Raw genomic sequence first — 20,156 nt, 5'->3', positions numbered from 1 at the left:
CTTCAACCTTAAAGAAATGATGTACTTTATTATGTACTTAAGGTTAGATATTTACAAACTCAATACAGGATATTGTTCATGCGTGCGCATTCTTAACAATGTACAATTAATTAATCATGCCACTAGTTGAATACATTACGTGAAAATACTGTATTTACAACCTTTCTTAATATCAAAATTATAAACAAGGCAGATTAAACAAGAATATGTAAATGCATTGCAGAATCCTGTTAACTGAAATGTATCAAAACAAGACTAGTGCGTTGTGCTAATATTATAGCAGAATAAGCTTTATGTATAAATCAAGGTAACAGAAAATCTACTTATATAGCACTTATATAGCACGTTTTTTCTTAACATGAAAGCTCTTACAACAAACTTTGCGCTTTTTCTTGGGTAATTATACATCAAATAATTAAATTTATCTCATTGGTTAATGTATTCTACACTTGTTTAATATCCTTAAATAAAACACTTCTAGTAGCCTCTTATCACGGACATACTAGCAAGAAATGTCTCTAATCTTCAACATATTACACATATATAGTTTTCCATTTGCGGGTTCTCAGAGTATATCAAATAAATACATGTACAAGCCACACGGAATGATTTTATACACAATCCAAAATTGTAACCTTTAGAAAAACATGTTGTTTTTTTATGATAATGTACTAAAAAATACCTTTTTATTGGAGGGAGTAAATGATAACATACTCATATATGACAAGCAGTAAGAATATATGGCTATTTTGATTTTTAAAACTATCTCTTTAATTTTATCAAAATATCTGTGAACAAGTCTTTAAATCCAGCATACATAGTTCCTACAAGAACACAAAGTGTTACCGATGTATGATAAAACTCATGCATCAAAGGTTCGACGGTCTCTGCTATGGAACCACAACTTAGATGCTAGAATGAAGTCAACCAGCTGTAGATCCTTTTACACGTCCATAAGGTCAAAATGGAAATAAAATAAGACAGGATTTCCTCTGTTGCAAGTGGAAGGAGATAATATGTCGAAATCTCTTTCAGTTCTGAAAGGACTTAAAGACTAATTCAGTTATCCATCAACACAAGTTATTATTGTTTTAATAATAATAATAAAAGAATTTTTAAAAAACTCGACTTTTTTCAAGCATGTACTTAAAATCTCTCTATTAAATACATTTCATACATGGAGGCATTATTTATATAATTGTAATGTACATAAAATAACAATTTTAGGACAAGATAAAACTAATATTGGAATAATTCGTCATAACAATTAATGATATTTATTGAGAAAATAAACAGAAGTCCAAAGAAATTCATCAAAAGGCCTAAATTATCCCAGTTGGGATATCAGCCGATAAAAGATGCGCGCGATTACATTAAATTGCATTGTCACTGCTAGCCAATGAAAATAGCGTATCTCTCGGACTTCGGCCAATCAGGTTATTACGTAACATATTATCCGTAGGTGTCCGTGGGCGGAGTTTATGTCAATCACTTTCAATTTTGTGGGTTTGATGTAATTTTTGGGAAGCTGAAAACTGGTGCTTCCAAAAAATCACAAATTAGTCTTGTCGTGATTTACCCACGTGCATGATGTCATAGTGTCGCAAGCACATAGTGTTCTTCAAAAGTTAAATTCGAACTTTGTTTAACAGTGTTTCTTAGGTTGAAAATTATTAACTAAATCGTATAGAAACAGATTAACATTTAAATAATTAAGAACAATAATATACGAATATGGATACGTGTGTTTTGATTCCGGAAGAGTTTAGTTTGGTTCTCACTTTGCATCCAAACCCAAAGAACATTTTAGAGATGAATGTAGCTCTATGGAGCAACAAAACTCTACCTCCAGGGGCTCGGTTCTACCCAGACCAGGGGACCGTCCGGCTAGACAAGCTAGAAGTCTACTCTAAACTGAAAGAGGATGATGTAAGTTAACTTTATTTATTTATTTATTTATTTGATCATATTTTTTGTACATTTATCTGTATATCATTTACTGTTAAGATAAATAACTGTTACACTGGCAAAACCTAAAATAATGCTTGGCTGACGTTTACATTGACTAAAGGTATCCTTATATGAAATTATTATTATTATTATTATTATTATTATTATTATTATTATGCCAGGTTTATATAGCGCCCTTTTCATGAAAGATTATACCCGAGGAAATATTATCTAGAAAATATTACATATATGTCTTTGATTCTCACGGCAGGTCACACTGCAAATAATGATGAATGAATTTTAACTGAATGTTCTTTTGTTTTGTTCACTCTCGCATTGCTATGCATGTTTATATATTTTGTTCTTATAACGATGAACTGTACATGTTCAAGTTATATCAATAAATTACTGTTCTGTTCTGTTCTGTTCATGAAATAGAATGTGAAAATGTTTGTTTAAAATTTGCATGTTATAGAAAAGCTATAACGATCTTAGTTCATAAGAAGCCAATGTTAGAAGCAAAAATTACTTGTAGTTACTGTTTGTTAGTACATTTTGACTTTCCACTTTCTTAATGAAAAACCGTCAAATATCATAAAAATTTGTTGTTTATTCTTCCTTGATAAAGCACTACAACAACTTTAATCTTCTTTTTTTGTCGCTTACATGTAAGTTCTAGATATTTTTGTTGTTTTTTTTTTTTTTCTATTACTATTTTTAAATGATTAGATGTCATGAAATGAATAAATGCGGTAGATTTTGCTTTCAACAATAAAATTTGTTCTTTGATTTCAACGTATTATTTATGGCATGATACCCAACGCAGCACCAGAAAATGAGAGCATGATTGTGTTAAGTATTCCAATTAACAATTACATTTTCCGATAAACAATTATGTTTATGAAATTAAGTGTTTCATTCGTGTAAAACGTTTAATTCATGAGTCTTCGTATTCGTATATAGTATATAATACTATATTCTATGCTTTTATTTTGAAACACATAATCGAAGTTAAAAGCTGCAGTTCCTTAATTAAAACCAATTAATCAAGTCAATAAACAACTGATTTCCCGCCTTCAGTAAGACTACTGTTAAACCCTTTAATCTACATATTTACGGGCAATAAAGTTTTTTGAAGCATGCCGCATGTTTGTTTAAGGCGCATCAGCGGTGAAATTTAAAAGGGTCGTTAAACAAGAAGCTCGCGCAAGGCGCGTGCCACTGATTGCTAAGTACACAACTACCGTGCAGGGGCTACTGAATATACACCGTAACTATGGTGACAATTTTGGCAGTGAAATTTTCGAATTCTTCGGATGCATGCAGATGCTTTAAATTTTTTATCGCTAAGGAAGGACGAAAAATAAATTTATGCTCAATTAAGTTTGAACATAAAAAAATAATTCTGATACTAGTTTTCATCGAATTGTTATCACATAGCAGAAATTATACATTTTAACGAATTCTTGAAGTTACTATGTATTTCATTTATGCGGAAAATGTAAAAATTAAAGAACTGATGTATCTGTTTCAATATAACGGAAGATTGGATTAGATAACTTAATAATGTGCAAAAAAATGACACCAATAAGTGAGACTACCACTGTGCAAGCTATATACCCCAAATCCACCCTAATCCCATATACTTCGCTGTTCCTTTATACAATAACTGGATTTATAAAGTAGAGTCCGCAATCGGATCAACCTTTCAACACTTACATGTAATCCATCCCACCAAGAAAATTGACATTCGTATTAAATTGTAATTTAGGGATGATAGTTTTAAAAGAATAGTTGCATTTCCTGCATTTATACTAAGACGCGTAAAAAGGTTTTGCTAAACACTTAAAATGAAATAGAAGAGTCACTTTATTTAAGTGGCGTGATTGTTTCCCATGATTATTGTATGCTCTCAATGTGATAAACCTTTAAAATATTGAGTTGCGCCATCGGCTCCTGCACTTATGTCACATGTTTGCTTGATATTGTGGTTGTTGTAGTTGTTGATGCTGATGATGATGATAATGGTGATCGTTCGTTTTCATTGCACACCCTTAAATATGTTCAAAATAGTTTACGTTGCTAGCGAATAATTGTATTTTAAGAATACATCCCCGCTATTTTAAAGAAGTAAAGAACGGAAACGCTTTCTAGATATTTCAGCAGGTGCGCTAATTATTTCACCTATCGTAAAAATCTTCTTCAAATTACCACAATTTCAATGTACTTTAATGACAGATTTGTTACTTTTTAACAAAATGATGTATTTGGTAATAGGTACCTGACTTTATTTAAATAGATCACTTTCAATCATTGACCAGTAACGTTTAAAGAAACCGCCGCTCTATCACTTTGATCAGCGACTCTTCACACCTTGAACAACGACCTTACATTGTTGAAGATGCAACACTCTATGTGTAAAGTTTAACACCTTAAGTAAACATTTTCTTCCCTCTTTTCAATTTAACAACAATACATAATTTGAAATCTTGATAATGAAAGATACCACCAGAAAATCACATGTTAAAATCTATAATAAGAATAAAGGAACAAGTGGTCACCCTTGCCGCAGGCCCAGACTCTTGCTTAATGGAATGTTTTTTTGATCTGATAAAAAGTGAATCCTTCTGTCCTATCGCTAAATTCAAGTCTTTGTTGATATTACAATTCTCAGGTATGTCCCGTCAGACTTTTACGTAACTCAAATTTTTAAAAGAAACTTAAACAGCAATCGATCACTGAAGTTTCAAACTGGACACTTCGGAGTCAATTTAGCGTACACAAAACGTAATGAGAAAATTCCGACAATTGTTGCAATTTAAACCTGATATCTTAAACATTGCTCTAAAATATAAACTGTAAACGGACAATTGAGACAAAATTTGTTTCTCTTTCATATGTTTCATTCAAACCATGCAGCCTGATCAAAAGCCTTTACATCACACAGCAATAACCTGCTAGTATTTCTGTTCAATCACATTTAAAATGTTATAAACGGATGTCATTTTTTTTTATATCATATATTCCCTCGAAACAGATTGAAAAAATATTAAACTGAGTTACTGTTTCTTTGAACTCCTTTATGCGGGAAACATTTTTATTGCTTTTTAAAGTGCATTTATCTGAAAAATCGTTTCATGTTGTTGGTGTCAAATATGACTCTGTAAGGAACAGTTGGTTCGGATCGGACATTATTGTTGTTCAATCAAAGGCATAAATACAAGACAAAACTGCCAAAAATATCTTAACAAACCGTATTGAAAGATTTATCAGTATACATTTGCAAGGTTCTGATATCTGGTGATTGGAATGTAACGAGATGCATTGTAGGTAATCCTGAAATCACTAACATATTTATAAAGCTTCGCGGGGACACTTTCCTTCCCCTAGGGAGTCCAGACCCCTACATTCAAGTGTCATTTTGGGATAATACACAACAAATTTGGTGCGAAATTATTATCTGCTATTGTTCGGTTTTATTTTTTGCATATGGAACTTTGTAAAATTGTTATGATAATGTACATTTTTTATCGTTAGTTTATTGATCATGAAATTATTTTATGAGCTATATAGGTTTGTATTAAACTTTGAGACAATAAACCCGATATAAATTAAAAAATATATTCTGCGTTTTTATTATATACTCTCGAGCTTATTCAAATATCTTCTTTTCAAATAAATAAATGAATAGGAAGCCCTGAAAAATTTATGCCATATTACACATGTAAAAAAAGTCCTCTAAGACAGAAAATGCAATTATTCGTTTTGGCAGAGAAAACCTTATAAAACACGGATAATTCAAAATACCAGGTCATTTGCATGATTTTGATGATATGATGCAAATACAAGGGTTAAACAGCAGGTATGGTTGCGTAATCTGGGGTAACGTTAGTGTTACCTAACCTTGACACTTGGGAAAACTTATCTCTACTGTATATATTACCTGTTGAAAGTTGGTATGTAAGCATGTGCGCTGGAAACGAATATTAATGAACTCGATAGTGATCAGAATTTCTCTTTATTGTTTATCTGTTTGTAAATAGCTTTTACAGATTTACACAGTTCTTTGTTTCTTGGTTTGTTTTGTAGTATATCATAATAAAACGATTTTCCCAAAAGATGACAAACTTAAACGACGTTATGTGCACTCTTCACATAATTAGAAAGGTCTGTTGTTGTTTTTTCACATACATTTTGGTATATAAAAGATCCTTTCGTTTTTTTTTTTTTTTTTTTTTTTTTTGTATTTCAATACCGCCTCATCACTGTGTCTGTTCAGGGTCACTCAAAACGAATTTTGAAAGACCCTGGTCTGTTATTAAGGTAAATTATTTTACAGATTTTACATGAAAATTCTGAAATAAAAACATTCGTATATAAGTAGTGCTAGAAAATTAGAATGCTTGTACAGTTATACTATGGCTGAGATAATTTAAAAAAGATCAAAGGAAGAAACCATTCTTTACAATTAGGTTACAAATGATATTCGTCTTGCACCTTACTTCAAGAGAAGTAAATCGAGGATAGAATCTCTGTGAGATTCATATACATCTCGCACCACATTTCTTATGCAGTAAATCGAAAGACAAATCTTTCAGAAGATGGATTTTCTTTCCTGAAACCATCTGGCCCTTCGCACTCGGGGCATAATGCTATTTCGCCACGGGGTGAGAATAATCCGGAGCGAATCTAATGACAAGGCGTGAAACCTCAGTAATGATCTACATATTCAACGGCCACATGCGAAGACATAGACCTAATTTGACATGCATTGTTTTATGTAATTATGTACGTGACTTACAACTGAGTCAGATAATTGAATATTAATTACTTATACTTGATACCTACTTAGAATAATTGAAATAATTTGGCGTAAAATTTTGACATAAATTTTGGCGCAAACTAGCGACGTTGTCAATGGGTGGTGAATCGTAGAAATAGAAAGAATAAGAACCTACAGTTACTCCTCTGTGGCTGTTTTAAATTTCTTTATGTTTTGATATTTAAAACTTTCTCGTGGCGAATGTACACTTTTATTTGCAGACATTATGAATAAAATTGAGTAGCCACATTGTGAACCACATTTGACGGTGTCCATTTTATTTTGAGAAACATTTATGAGCCAATGAAAAGCAATTAGGAACGTTTTCATTGCGAATTCATCACAAATCTTATTTTTCTTTTATTTCTTTGGTTACATGAAATACATCATTAACACTATATCGTGCATCATTTCCTTCGCTTATCTCTATTTTATCGGCACGTGCAATTTGTCAGGCTGGCTGATTGAGTAATCGAACCTTGGTTTCATCTCAGATTTTCGAAATTCAAATTCATCACAGATCTGCTTGTCTATTGGACAATCGTTTGGCATAAGATCTTAGCACGCATTTAAGATATAAATATATATGTATAGCACACGTATGTATCTAAAATTAATCACGGTCCAGGTAACTAGCACAAATTCAAATTCTTTGGTCTAGCTCTGTGAAAGAAAAAAGGACACAAAAAACAACAACAAAAAACATTTTTCAGTCAAGTAAAGCATAGCATAGTAGTTGTGTATCTTTAGCAGGAACCCATGGTAGAAGATCCTTTGATGAATGCTAGTTTCGTTACATATTAAGCAGAGAATTTCGGTTATTTAACGGTAAATATTCAAGAAATAAAAATGCATGAAGCTTCTGCAATGAAAATATTAGAATATGCAATTTTAGCATTTTTAAAATATCTATTTTTAAAACATAATATGTAAGGCTAGACATATACATAATACAATTTAAAGCACATTTTAAGAATAGATTGTAAACATTTTGTTCATTTTTTGGCATTGCCCAGATTTACAGTATCAAAAATATATTCTTCAATTTATTTTTTTTATTCTAGTTCTCAAAAAAAAAAAATCGACAGCGCATGCGCTATTAAGATTTTTTAACATTCGAACGTCTCTGTCATCGCAGGATTATGCACGTGCATCTGTTCTGTCTTAAATTTATTAACAAGGGACACGCGCCGTTAATAAAAATCTAAATTGATACTACCGAGAAAATGACTAGTCACTCTCGATGACCGATCAAAGGGGATATTTTAGGCTCATTTTAAAACTGACTAACGTCCAGTAATCGGGGCGTTAATTGAGAACTTCAGAACAGAGAGCAATTGCTGGCTGTTGGTCAAGATGATTCAATTTTTCTAATTTGATCATTTCGCACGGATACCTCTTTAGGTTTCTATGTCCTTGCGCGTGTATGTTTCGAAATGCATATCGCAAACTTAAAAGAGGTTCTTAGTAAATTTAAGTAAATCTAGTAGGGTCAAATGATAAACGCAGCCACATAATTATGGCAAAATGAGTGCAGTCTATTTTGTTAATTGTATAACAGTAACAGAATTTTGTCTAGAAAGTGTATCTTACATAGTATTAATTTTGGTATACATCTTTGGATACGGTATACTCTACCTAAAATGAACTAAATATTTTCTTCTTTTCTTCCAGGTGCGTAACGAGTATGGTTGCGAAGATGCTATCTCTACTATCGAAGACCGTGAAGTGCGTCACTGTAACTGGGTTCGTTTCCTGAAAACTTCTGACGTCATAGATGGTGTAAATATGGTAGGGGTCAGGATAAAGGGCGAGGTTATTTTCCAGACATTGAAGACCATTCTACCAAACGAAGAAATTGTGGCCTACCTTCAGCGAGCAGACGACACTCTTGCTGCGGAAGATATCATTAAGTCAACATCACAGAACATGACACCTGATTTAAGTAAAGGTAAATATAAAGCGAAAAGAAATGTAATAATGTTCACTACTATTGAAAAATAAAGAAAATCTATAATTCGGAAGAAAAGTGAATCGTTTAAATTAGTAAAATTATGAGAAAAAAAGTAGCAGCTGGCAATACTGACATAACATAAAAGTTTCATCAGAGTTCTTAATTCTTCAACACTCTTTTAAATATACGTTGGTCATGTGAAATATGTTTTTTACAGTGAAAGTTGAGATGGACGTGACGCCAGTTTCACCTGTGCCGTTTCCAGGAGTCCGTGATTTGCTGACGTCACCACCATCACGGGATGACGACTGCAAGTCAAGTGTTAGTGACGCCACACACAGTGGAGACGAGACCAGCCCATTGTCCAACATGACCTGTACCCCCGAGACAGAGCGATACTCAGACCCAGATTTATCTCCCCGTCACATCATGTCATATCCCCAGCAGATTTCCCCCCTGAATCTGACGTCATACAACACACCGTCTAAATCTAGTCACAGTACCGACGTTTCTTCTGCATTTACGTCACCTCTAACGTCAAATTCACGATCCCCGTTGACGTCTCCAAACAGCATGTCATCCCCGATATCGTCGCAGGCCGACTACACCCCGTCTGCGTCCGATGCTGGCATTCGCCCAAAACGAAACCGTGAACGTACGTGGCTGCCGTGTGAAGTGTGCGGCAAGAAGTTTGACCGTCCTTCCCTACTCAAACGTCATATGAGAACACATACAGGTAAGCGCCCATTAACTTTTATTATAAAAACGCTACCCATACATAAAACAGCAAGTTATTATAATTGCTGCTGTGTCAGTTTGTTCATATTGCTAGAGGGATACCTGGGTTCAAATCTCACCGTATAGAGATCAAAATTTCTTTATTCATATATATTGAATTTTTAAATCAATTAAATAACCCACATTTTTTTCAAAGGCAGAAGAAGGGTTGTCAAATAGTTCTATATAAAGTTTTCTTCTCTCTTTCTGCATTCGAAGGACTAATACACTGACGTTTTGTATATGAATGTTCTTGCATTTTATCTATATCATTAATAATCATAAATGTATATATTTTCAGGAGAGAAGCCGCACGCCTGTGATGTCTGTGGTAAAGCATTCTCCACTTCGTCCTCCTTGAACACACACCGGCGGATCCACAGCGGCGAGAAACCCCACCAGTGTGGAGTATGTGGAAAGCGATTCACGGCTAGCTCCAACCTCTACTACCACAAGATGACACACAATAAGGTACATGTTTATATATGTTGCTTATTACTGGTTAAGGAATTATTAAACTATTAATGACCTATGTAAAGTTTTAATGTTCTGGCGTATTTTGTAAGAGTACGAAACTGATTCGAGTAGAACTGTGTTCAGAATAATCAGACTTAAGAGTTAAAATTAAATCGCAACTAAGTTTTGAAACTCTGCCATACAATCGTAATATACTTAATAATAATTATTAAATGGAGTTAGTCTCTTAATTTGAGTTTCGCCTCAAGTTACGGGAGACAACATTTAAAAAAATAAGAGTAGAGAATTGGGTAAATAAAGCACACAGTCTGTTTCATGAATTTGATTTTACTTTCTATTATCTTCAGGACAAGCCCCACAAGTGTCAGATGTGTTCCAAATCGTTCCCTACCCCCGGCGACCTGAGATCCCACATGTATGTACACAATGGTTCCTGGCCTTTCCGCTGTGACGTGTGTAACCGGGGATTCAGCAAACAGACCAATCTGAAGAACCATCTTCTTCTCCACACCGGTAAGTGGAGATCATAGTTTAATCATACATGTGAAATGACAATCTTTTCTTGCAGACAAGAATCAATTAAGTTTCTTTACTCTTGTTTAGTCATACTCTAAATATACTGGCTATAACATTACCTTTCACATTATTTGTATAGAAAACAAATTTACTATAAAGGAGCAATTTGTTTTAGTCTAAACGAAACTAATTTTAGATAGTTTATACATGTGTATTGTAAGTAAAATATCTGGGTCTTAACAATTATTTTTTTGTACATTTAGTACAAGTATAGGGCAGATATTTAAAATAAAATTACTTAATAGAAATGTCTCTTGTTTTCTTCAGGTGACAAACCACATGAGTGTCCAACATGTGAGAAGAAATTCGCCCTTTACTGCAACTTAAAGACCCATCTAAAGACACACGAAGGTAAATACCAACACGTATTCCCATGTCTTTAAAATAATAAAGTCTCTAATAAGATACAAAACAATATATTATCAGGTACAAACATAATACATATGCTTTCATCCAACACAGAATACAAGTGCAATTAAGTACTGGTAAAATATTAAAGCTAATAGCCAATATTGCGACCTACACCATTTTCTTGTTAATCAGAAAAAGAAAAAATAGCTGTGACGCACCTTTTTGGTTTAATATTACAAGTGCACAGTTTAAATGTCTTTTTTTTCTTCTTCAGATGATAACCAAGGCAGTTGCATGGAATGCGGAAGAACATTCCTGAAGAAAGACGACGCCACTTCTGATAAGTGCTCTGACTGCAGAAGATCTGCTTCCCCTAAGAAATCTCCATCCAACAGGAAACAACTGAGTGACTTTAGTATATCAAAGCTAACAAATGACGAGAATACCGTGTCCACAACAACTAAAAGTCCACCCAAACCAACAGACATTTATGACCCCAGATTATTTTCCTTCTACAACCCCATGATGCTGATGACGCCGCCATCTTCCCGGTATTTAAGCCAAGAACACATTCCAGTTGGCTACTTGCCTGTATTTGGAGGTATGAGTGTACCGGAAGCTCGATATGCGCAATCATTAAGTGGACTGGTTCCAAGATTCAACCCAGCTTTACCCATACCGGAAGCTGCCTACCAGTCACATGCTGCAATGGCGTCACTACGACATCAAGAGTATTCTGGACTCATTGCGAAGTAAATTATAACCAAACAAAGACTTTCATGTGCTATAAAAATATAAACAAACTGTGATTCTCAATACAACTAGATATTAGATGCGCCGTCTGTATTACTGACTTTATGTTGTCTATAGTTGTTACATATTTGTATATATATATTGTCGTTGATAAAATGGCTTTTCTATTTGAAACGGTATTAGAATCATGAGATAATATACATGTATATTGATTAGAATTGCAGCTAAACGTGATCAAAGCTTACATTTCTTGTAATAAAGACTGATAAGGACTACATTACATTTAGCGAAATGGAACTTAAACTTACATTTTGTAATATAGTTTGATAGGGAAGCCTAATGGGACAAAACATGCACTTTTATCTAATATAAATAGATAAGGGCTGTATTACCTGTAAGCTAATGGGATACTGAAACTTACACTTTTTGTAATACATATTGGTAAATGTTACACTACCTGTAGCAAAATTGGACATAAACTTACATGTTTGTAACATAGATTATTAACACTGGCTTACATTCCTTGCAGCATAATGGGTGTAAATTTAACTTTCAAGTAATATAGATTGGTTAGAACTACATTACTAAGCCAAATAGGACAAAATTTACACTTTCGTGTAATACAGGATTACATTTCTTGTAGCATAATGGGATACAATTTACACTTTCATTTATTACTACATTACTTGTAGCTAAATGGTACAAAAACTTACACTTTTTGTAACATAGATTGAATAGGTCTTCATTTACTGTAGCCGAGGTGGACAAAAACTTACACTACATAAATGAACACTGGCTTATATTTCATGCAACAAAGTGGGATGGAACACTTTTTGTAATATAGACTGGTAGGAGCTACGTTACTTGTAGCGAACTGGGCAAATAACTTACACTTTTTGTAATATAGATTGGTAAGGGCTACATTATCTGTAGCCAGATGGGACAAACACTTACACTCCTTGTAATATAGATTGATACTGACTTATATTTCTTGTAGCATAATTGGATTAAAACTTGCACTTGCATATAATATAGATTGATACAGGCTTACATTTCGTTTAGCCAAATGGGACAAAAACTTGCACTCTTTGTAATATAGATTTATACCTGCTTACATTTCGATCGAAAACTTACACTTTTTTATAATATAGATTGGTAAGGGTTACGTTATATGTAGCCAAATGGGACAAACATTTACACACCTTGTAACATAGATTGAGACTGGCTTATATTTCTTTTAGTATAATTGGTTAAAAACTGACACTTTCTTGTAAAATATATTGATACAGGCTTACATTTCTTGTAACACAATAGGACAAAACATGCTCTTTCTTTTAATAAAGGTTGGTAAGGGCTACGATACTTGTAGCAAAATGGTACAAAACTTACACTTTTTGTAACAAAGATTGTTAGGGCTACATTACCTGTAGACAAAAATGCGGGGGGAGGGGAGGGGGAGGGGGCGCAAAACTTACATTTTTTGTATCATAGATTTGTTAGGGCTACAATACCTGTAGACAAATGGGACAAAACTTACACATTTTGTAAAATAGATTTGTTAGGGCTACATTACCTGTAGACAAATGGGACAAAACTTACACTTTTTGTATCATAGATTTGTTAGGGCTACGTTACATGTAGACAAATGGGACAAAACTTACACATTTTGTAACATAGATTTGTTAGGGCTACATTACCTGTAGACAAATGGGACAAAACTTACACATTTTGTATCATAGATTTGTTAGGGCTACGTTACATGTAGACAAATGGGACAAAACGTACACATTTTGTAACATAGATTAGTTAGGGCTACGTTACCTGTAGACAACTGGGACAAAACTTACACTTTTTGTATCATAGATTTGTAAGGGCTACGTTACCTGTAGACAATTGGGACAAAACTTACACTTTTTTGTATCATAGATTTGTTAGGGCTACGTTACCTGTAGACAATTGGGACAAAACTTACACTTTTTGTATCATAGATTTGTTAGGGCTACGTTACCTGTAGACAATTGGGACAAAACTTACACTTTTTGTATCATAGATTTGTTAGGGTTACGTTACCTGTAGACAAATGGGACAAAACATACACTTTTTGTATCAAAGATTTGTTAGGGCTACGATACCTGTAGACAATTGGGACAAAACTTACACTTTTTGTATCATAGATTTGTTAGGGCTACGTAACCTGTAGACAAATGGGACAAAACTGACACTTTTTTGTAACATAGATTTGTTAGGGCTACGTTACCTACAGACAAATGAGACAAAACTGACACTTTTTTGTAACATAGATTTGTTGGGGCTACGTTACCTACAGACAAATGGGACAAAACTTACACTTTTTGTATCATAGATTTGTTGGGGCTACGTTACCTATAGACAAATGGAACAAAACTTACACTTTTTGTATCACAGATTTGTTGAGGCTACGTTATCTATAGACAAATGGAACAAAACTTACACTTTTTGTATCATAGATTTGTCAGGGCTACATTATCTATAGAGAAAATGAACAAAACTTACACTTTTTGTATCATAGATTTGTCAGGGCTACGTTACCTGTAGACAAATGGGACAAAACCTTAAAATCATTGTGACGTAGATTGATACTAGCATATATTTCTTGTAGCCAAATGGGACAAAAATGTACACATTTTGTAACATAGTTTGATACCGACTTACATTTCTGTAGGCATATTGGGACAAAAACTTACACTTTTTGTAATATAGATTGGTAAGGGCAACAATACCTGTAGCCAAATGGGACAAAAACTTACACCTTTTGTAATATAGATAGGTATTGGCTTAAAATGCTTGTAGAATAAAGGGACAAAAAAAACTTATATGTAATAAAGATTGGTATAGGTTATATTGGGACAAGTACATGCACTTTCATATAAATTACTTTAGTATGTTCTACAATTCTTGTAGCCTTGTGGGACAGAAACTTACAATATTGTAACATACATGTCTCTGGTTGTTCGTTTCTAAATCTAATTAGTGCTTATATTATAGTTTTGTATGTTCAGTAAATCGGTTATTACATGAGTAAAGTTAAAATACATGTATATTGTAAATATTTGTGATATATGTATATATGATAAAAAACTAGTCAAAATTTTGATATGTCTCGAAATGGAATCTCATTTGCTGGTTCGTGGACCAAATATATATGTGTATACAGGACACATATATATGTGTCATACACATGTGTCGTATCCTTGTATTTATGTTTGTACTTGTGATATTTTATGAACACTTTCAAATTATCTTTATGAAGCAATATATAGAACGGTGATATGAAACCAGGAAATTTCCTTACTTGCAAGTTTTAGAAAATAAATATTTACTAGATATTTAAGTCTGTGTTCAGGAAAAATGCTTGATTGTTAATATATGTGTATATGTATTGTAATGACATATGTTAATTCCAGTTCTAGTTACACATTTCAGTCTTTTTGTCAACTCTTTCTATCATCACCTTCTTGTTGTAAATATGTTGTTAATCAAGTTGCGTTATTAAATTTGTTTAAATTCATATTTTGTTTTGTTGTTCATCGTTACATCAATATAAGTATGCCGCTAGTGTTTATCATCAACAGAGGGATTATATTTAATGGACTGGTGTTATAGTGAAGCAGAAAGTACAGTTGTTTACCAAGGTCCCTACCATCTTCCATAAAGTAAAATACATAATTCTATGAGTTTGTGCCAGAAAGTCAAACATGTAGATGGATTACATAAAGATCGTAAACAAACTTTGCTTGGGCAGATCAGGAAGGTCTAATAGCTCGTTCTCGGAAGGTTACTCTGGATTTTAATATAAATACAATTTTTATGAAAGCAAATAGTGTCACTGACAATTGTTTTGCAAAACAAAATAAATAACATTAAGAAATGGCATGCAGTGTAAACATTTCAATTACAAATGTTCTTCGCCGAACAACTGACCTATTCAGGTCGAAGAAATCGGGGAGCTACTTTCGTTACGCGCTGTGGGATATCCTTGATTATTCCATAATTACAATATCTTGTATTTCACAAACTGTTTATAACCACGTGCGTGGATAACAAAACTCACTTTTATCTTCGAAAATTGATTGGAATCTCTTCATCCGAAACAAAGACATCTTGTGGCGGAGGAATACATGCTCTCGGCGTTGACGTGAAAGTTCGTTATTTACTGGTACCCGGTGCGCGCGAGAGCAATAAGATTCTGATCTGACCCAGGGGACCACTCAGTGAGGCAACATGGCGTTTATCTTAGGGTTAGATCTCGGCTGCATGGTCATCTAGTTGTTGTTGCGCTGATTTTATTCTGAATTTTGACTGACATTTCAGCTGTGCGGAACAAAACGATAGTGAAACAAATTGCGCGGCTTAAAGTAACTTTCACCGACGCATAGAGTTCATAAAGTCTTTAATTATGGACGAAAAAAAAACTTTCGTAAAAATATTGCCTGATTAAGTTTTTTAGACCAATTTGTCAATAGTCTTGAATTTTGTCTTCCATTCAATGAATAAAGTAAGTTTTATAGTGTACTAAGTTGCGTTTTATCTGCGGAGCTGTATTTTCTACTAAGAATGTACGGGTTTGACTTTTTAAAAATGTTTCTCTCAATTGGACATATTCGTATTTCAAGAAAAAAAAACCTTGACCCAAGGCTGCTTTAGTTGGTATAACTTCAATCGTAATCACATATGATTCTGCCAGCTGCTCTCATAGACAGAACCTGCGACGAAAACATATTCGAAAGTGAGCCCCGCTGACAATTATTGGTTCGGTTCTGATCCCTGGTCATTTTAATGAGCAATTTGTCAAGAGTGGACACTGGTCAATAAAATCAATCGGCACTTATTTCTAGGTGTTTGATAACAATTTCCGTTCGTCCGCATCGCCGCCGATAAATGAGGCATGGAACTGATGGGAATTTCGAATCAAAATATAATTAGCACTCACCATATACGACTGAGAGTGCCGGTTACACCATACTTGGTCTGGCAAAAACAGACTAAAATGTATGCCAGGAAACGCATTGTCGTGTTACACTGCGTAAAGATGCTGAACTGGAGGAAAAGAAAAGTCCCGAGAGCATTCGGAACTGGGAGTTGCACGAAAAGTGACATCAGGGGCCATGTTTCTGACACAATAACTAAAAAACTCGAACAATATGGCGACAAAATAAAATCGGAACTCATTCGCATATATCCTGAATTTTGTACAGTATAACTTTCAGGACGAAATTCGGCATAGACATTTGGGGCGCATTTCACCTTAAACTCTGTGATGACGCAGGGTTTTTTTTTAAAGTATTATTTTGCCTTTGCAATAGCTTACTCAGATAGAGTTGTGCCTACAGAATTATCTTTATTTTGTATTCCTTTGAAAGTTGCAACAAAGCATTTTCTAAAAAAAATTTCAATTTCCACAGCAATTTTTCTTTTTTTTGACTTGTGTGAACACTTCTATATGTATTTGTTACGGAATCATGTTTGTTTATATCCTGCCATTGACCGCCGCCCAGTTATCAAAGAGCTATGGTAGGATAGTAGCGGCGGTAGAATGATAGGGTGATACTAGTATTTTGCCATCCTACCATCCTACTATCGCTATACTATTATATCCTGATATATTTTTTCGCTATCATACTATCCTATGCCTGCCATTATACTATCCTAATTTCTATTCTACCATCGTCATCATATTATCAAACGATGGTAAGTCAACATTAACTATTTTGTTAAATGTCTATCATTGTAATAAAACACGATGGTAGGATAACAGAATGATAGGATACTAGTAATAGGACAGCGAGGGTAGGATGATAATATGGCAGTGATTGTACACGAGTAGGATGTTACCATGATAGACTTAGTAGGACGATAGGATAACCGATAGTAAAATGAAAATAATGTCATCATAACATGCTACCATCGATATCCATCTTTCCTACACTACCATTTCGCCATTCTTCTATCCTTACTACCGTGCCATCGCCATCCTTCTATCCTTCTTATCATCTCCACCCTACCCTTGATCCTACTACCCTATCATCGCCACCCTGCTATCCTACTACCCTATCATCGCCACCCTGCTATCCTACTACCCTATCATCGCCATCCTGCTATTCTACAACCCTATCATCGCTAGCCTGCTATCTTACTACCCTATCATCGCTATTCTGCTACCCCAATACCCTATCATTGCCATTCCGCTATCCTACTACCCTATCATCGCCACCCTTCTATCCTACTACCCTATCATCGCCACCTTGCTATCCTACTACCTTGTCATCGCCACCCTGCTATCCTACTACCTTATCATCGACATTCTGCTGTCTTACTACCCTGTCATCGCCACCCTGCTATCTTACTACCGTATCATCGCCACCCTGCTATCCTACTACCCTATCGTCGCCATCCTGCTTTCCTACTATCTTATCACCGCCATCCTGCAATCTTACTACCCTATCATCGCCATTCTGTTATTCTACTAGTATGATTAGTCCAGAAATTGGAAATGTTTTACGTTGCATCAAGATTTGAAAACTATTCTGTCAACATCTCTGAACCACTTTTCATTATATTTATGACAAATTCACAAGTGTTCAATGCATATTTAATTATTTGAGGTTCAGGCATGGTCCAACATTGGCTAGAATCTTGGGTGGGAATTACCCGTCAACATACACCTAGCCAGTCACCCCCATTTTTTGCAAACACTCTTAAACACCTACACAAACCATGGGACCGTCGGCTTGAAACCAGCCGGTCTGGTACGAAACACCCCATCATTAATCATGCCGGTGGCTTAAAGGGGAATCGCCGGTAGCTGCTACACACACAATTTGTAGGTGTGGTTTATCTGTAGCAGACGATAAGATTCCAACAGGTATCTGATAATGTTTGCTTCCAGTAACAACTAATGGTCATCAGCATAGAGAACATCAAGTACTAGTATTTCATGTATTTCATAAATAATTATGTGTATTTACATTTTTAGTTAAAATGTAAACTTTATATTAGTCATATTAATCAACAAATGCAAAGAACAATATTGTTATTAATAAACTTAAATCATAACACATTATTGTAACATCTGTATACATTGCAATATTACTTTTTAAATCAGTAAAATCTTGAATAAATTTAGAGAACTTGATTATAATAAATAATAATAAATCATATTCATAAACTGATATGCTACTTGTATATTCATCATTATATATATATATATATATATATATATATATATATATATATATATATATATATATATATATATATATATATATATATTATAATGCTTCTGATCTATCTGTATTTATGCAAGTCAAATAAAAAAATGACCATTGGTATGGTATTATGGACATCTGGGTATCAGTTAATAAGTACTTTCTTACATCATCACACATGGTAATCAATGGTAAATATAAACACTTTATTACCATACTAAACCTTATATATACCCTTTTAAACTTGTTATAAACAGTGAAAAAATGAATTTGATGTTGAAATAATATATTATGTACTTTAAATATAAATTTTATAAATGTTATTTCTTTGCCTGCCCTTAAATATTCTGTTTATTGTAAATTTTCCAAATTCTTTATTTACCTGGCATAACTGGTAAAGAGGCATCTTTTAGAAATCATTTTTACAGATTTTAATTTTAATATTAATTTACTTAATGGGAATTTTCACGAATGCAAATTACATTTATTAGACTAAATACATGTGCAGTCTTCACAAAATGCAATCAATCTACATGTGGATATATAGATAATTGATGAGAATGCTTCATGCTGGGTCATAAAATAAATCCCTGATCTTGATGAAACAGATAACTGTAATGGTCAGTGGATCATAAACTAATTTGGGTCAAGTTCCATAGACACTAGAAACAATTTTTGAGGGGTTGCAGGATTATCTGTTATGTTGACTTTATTATTTCAAAAATTAAAGAGTAAACTATTCTGCCCCATTAAAGTACATAGCATTACTATAATTTAATTATACAGTTCTGAGCATATAGCATTATTTTAGTACAAAATATATCATATATAAACAAAGAGAAACTCTACACAGAAATAATGGAATCATCCGTTCCAGATATGTTGACATTGTGAAATTTCCCGGCAAAATTTTTGTGTGAGATTTTAGACAAAATGGCTGAAAAACGAGAAATTACTTTGAAAGTTTCAAGGGAACAATTTGATACATTTTTTGGAATTTAATGACTGGGATTTTGAGAATTCATTAGTCAAATAAGAGTGGGCACAGAATGATGAGGAAAATGATTTTAATGATTCTAATAATAGTGAAAACTTGCTTGTTGTTGAAAATGTGGAAATGCCATGTCCAGCAACTGAGGGAGCAACAGGCGGTGGGGACAAGGATGATGATGACAGTGGTGATAATATGGATGACAGACAGGCTAACCTTGTGGATACTGACATGGAGAAGCGTGTCAACATTGTTTCCTGA

General features: G+C 33.8%; 1 protein-coding gene across 1 annotated transcript; it reads left to right on the top strand.

The window, feature by feature from the left end:
* Nucleotides 1-9,428: 9,428 nt before the first annotated feature.
* On the top strand, nucleotides 9,429-20,156 carry LOC123558115 (zinc finger protein 708-like). The gene is made up of 6 exons (XM_053544438.1): nucleotides 9,429-9,462; nucleotides 9,805-9,974; nucleotides 10,328-10,493; nucleotides 10,824-10,907; nucleotides 11,182-11,659; nucleotides 19,991-20,156. Exons 1-6 carry the CDS (start codon nucleotides 9,447-9,449, stop codon nucleotides 20,154-20,156), a joined length of 1,080 nt encoding a protein of 359 aa, XP_053400413.1. The 5' UTR covers nucleotides 9,429-9,446.

Source organism: Mercenaria mercenaria, chromosome 5 (genome assembly GCF_021730395.1).
Source record: "Mercenaria mercenaria strain notata chromosome 5, MADL_Memer_1, whole genome shotgun sequence".
Taxonomy (NCBI): Eukaryota; Metazoa; Mollusca; class Bivalvia; order Venerida; family Veneridae; genus Mercenaria; species Mercenaria mercenaria.
Note: the sequence above shows the minus strand (reverse complement) of the source record. Positions and strands in the feature narration are given on the sequence as shown.

Coding starts and splice junctions, on each gene's coding strand:
- LOC123558115 (XM_053544438.1), top strand. Junction 10,494..10,823: donor CCATCTTCTTCTCCACACCG/GTAAGTGGAGAT, acceptor TGTTTTCTTCAG/GTGACAAACCACATGAGTGT. Junction 10,908..11,181: donor CCATCTAAAGACACACGAAG/GTAAATACCAAC, acceptor TTTCTTCTTCAG/ATGATAACCAAGGCAGTTGC.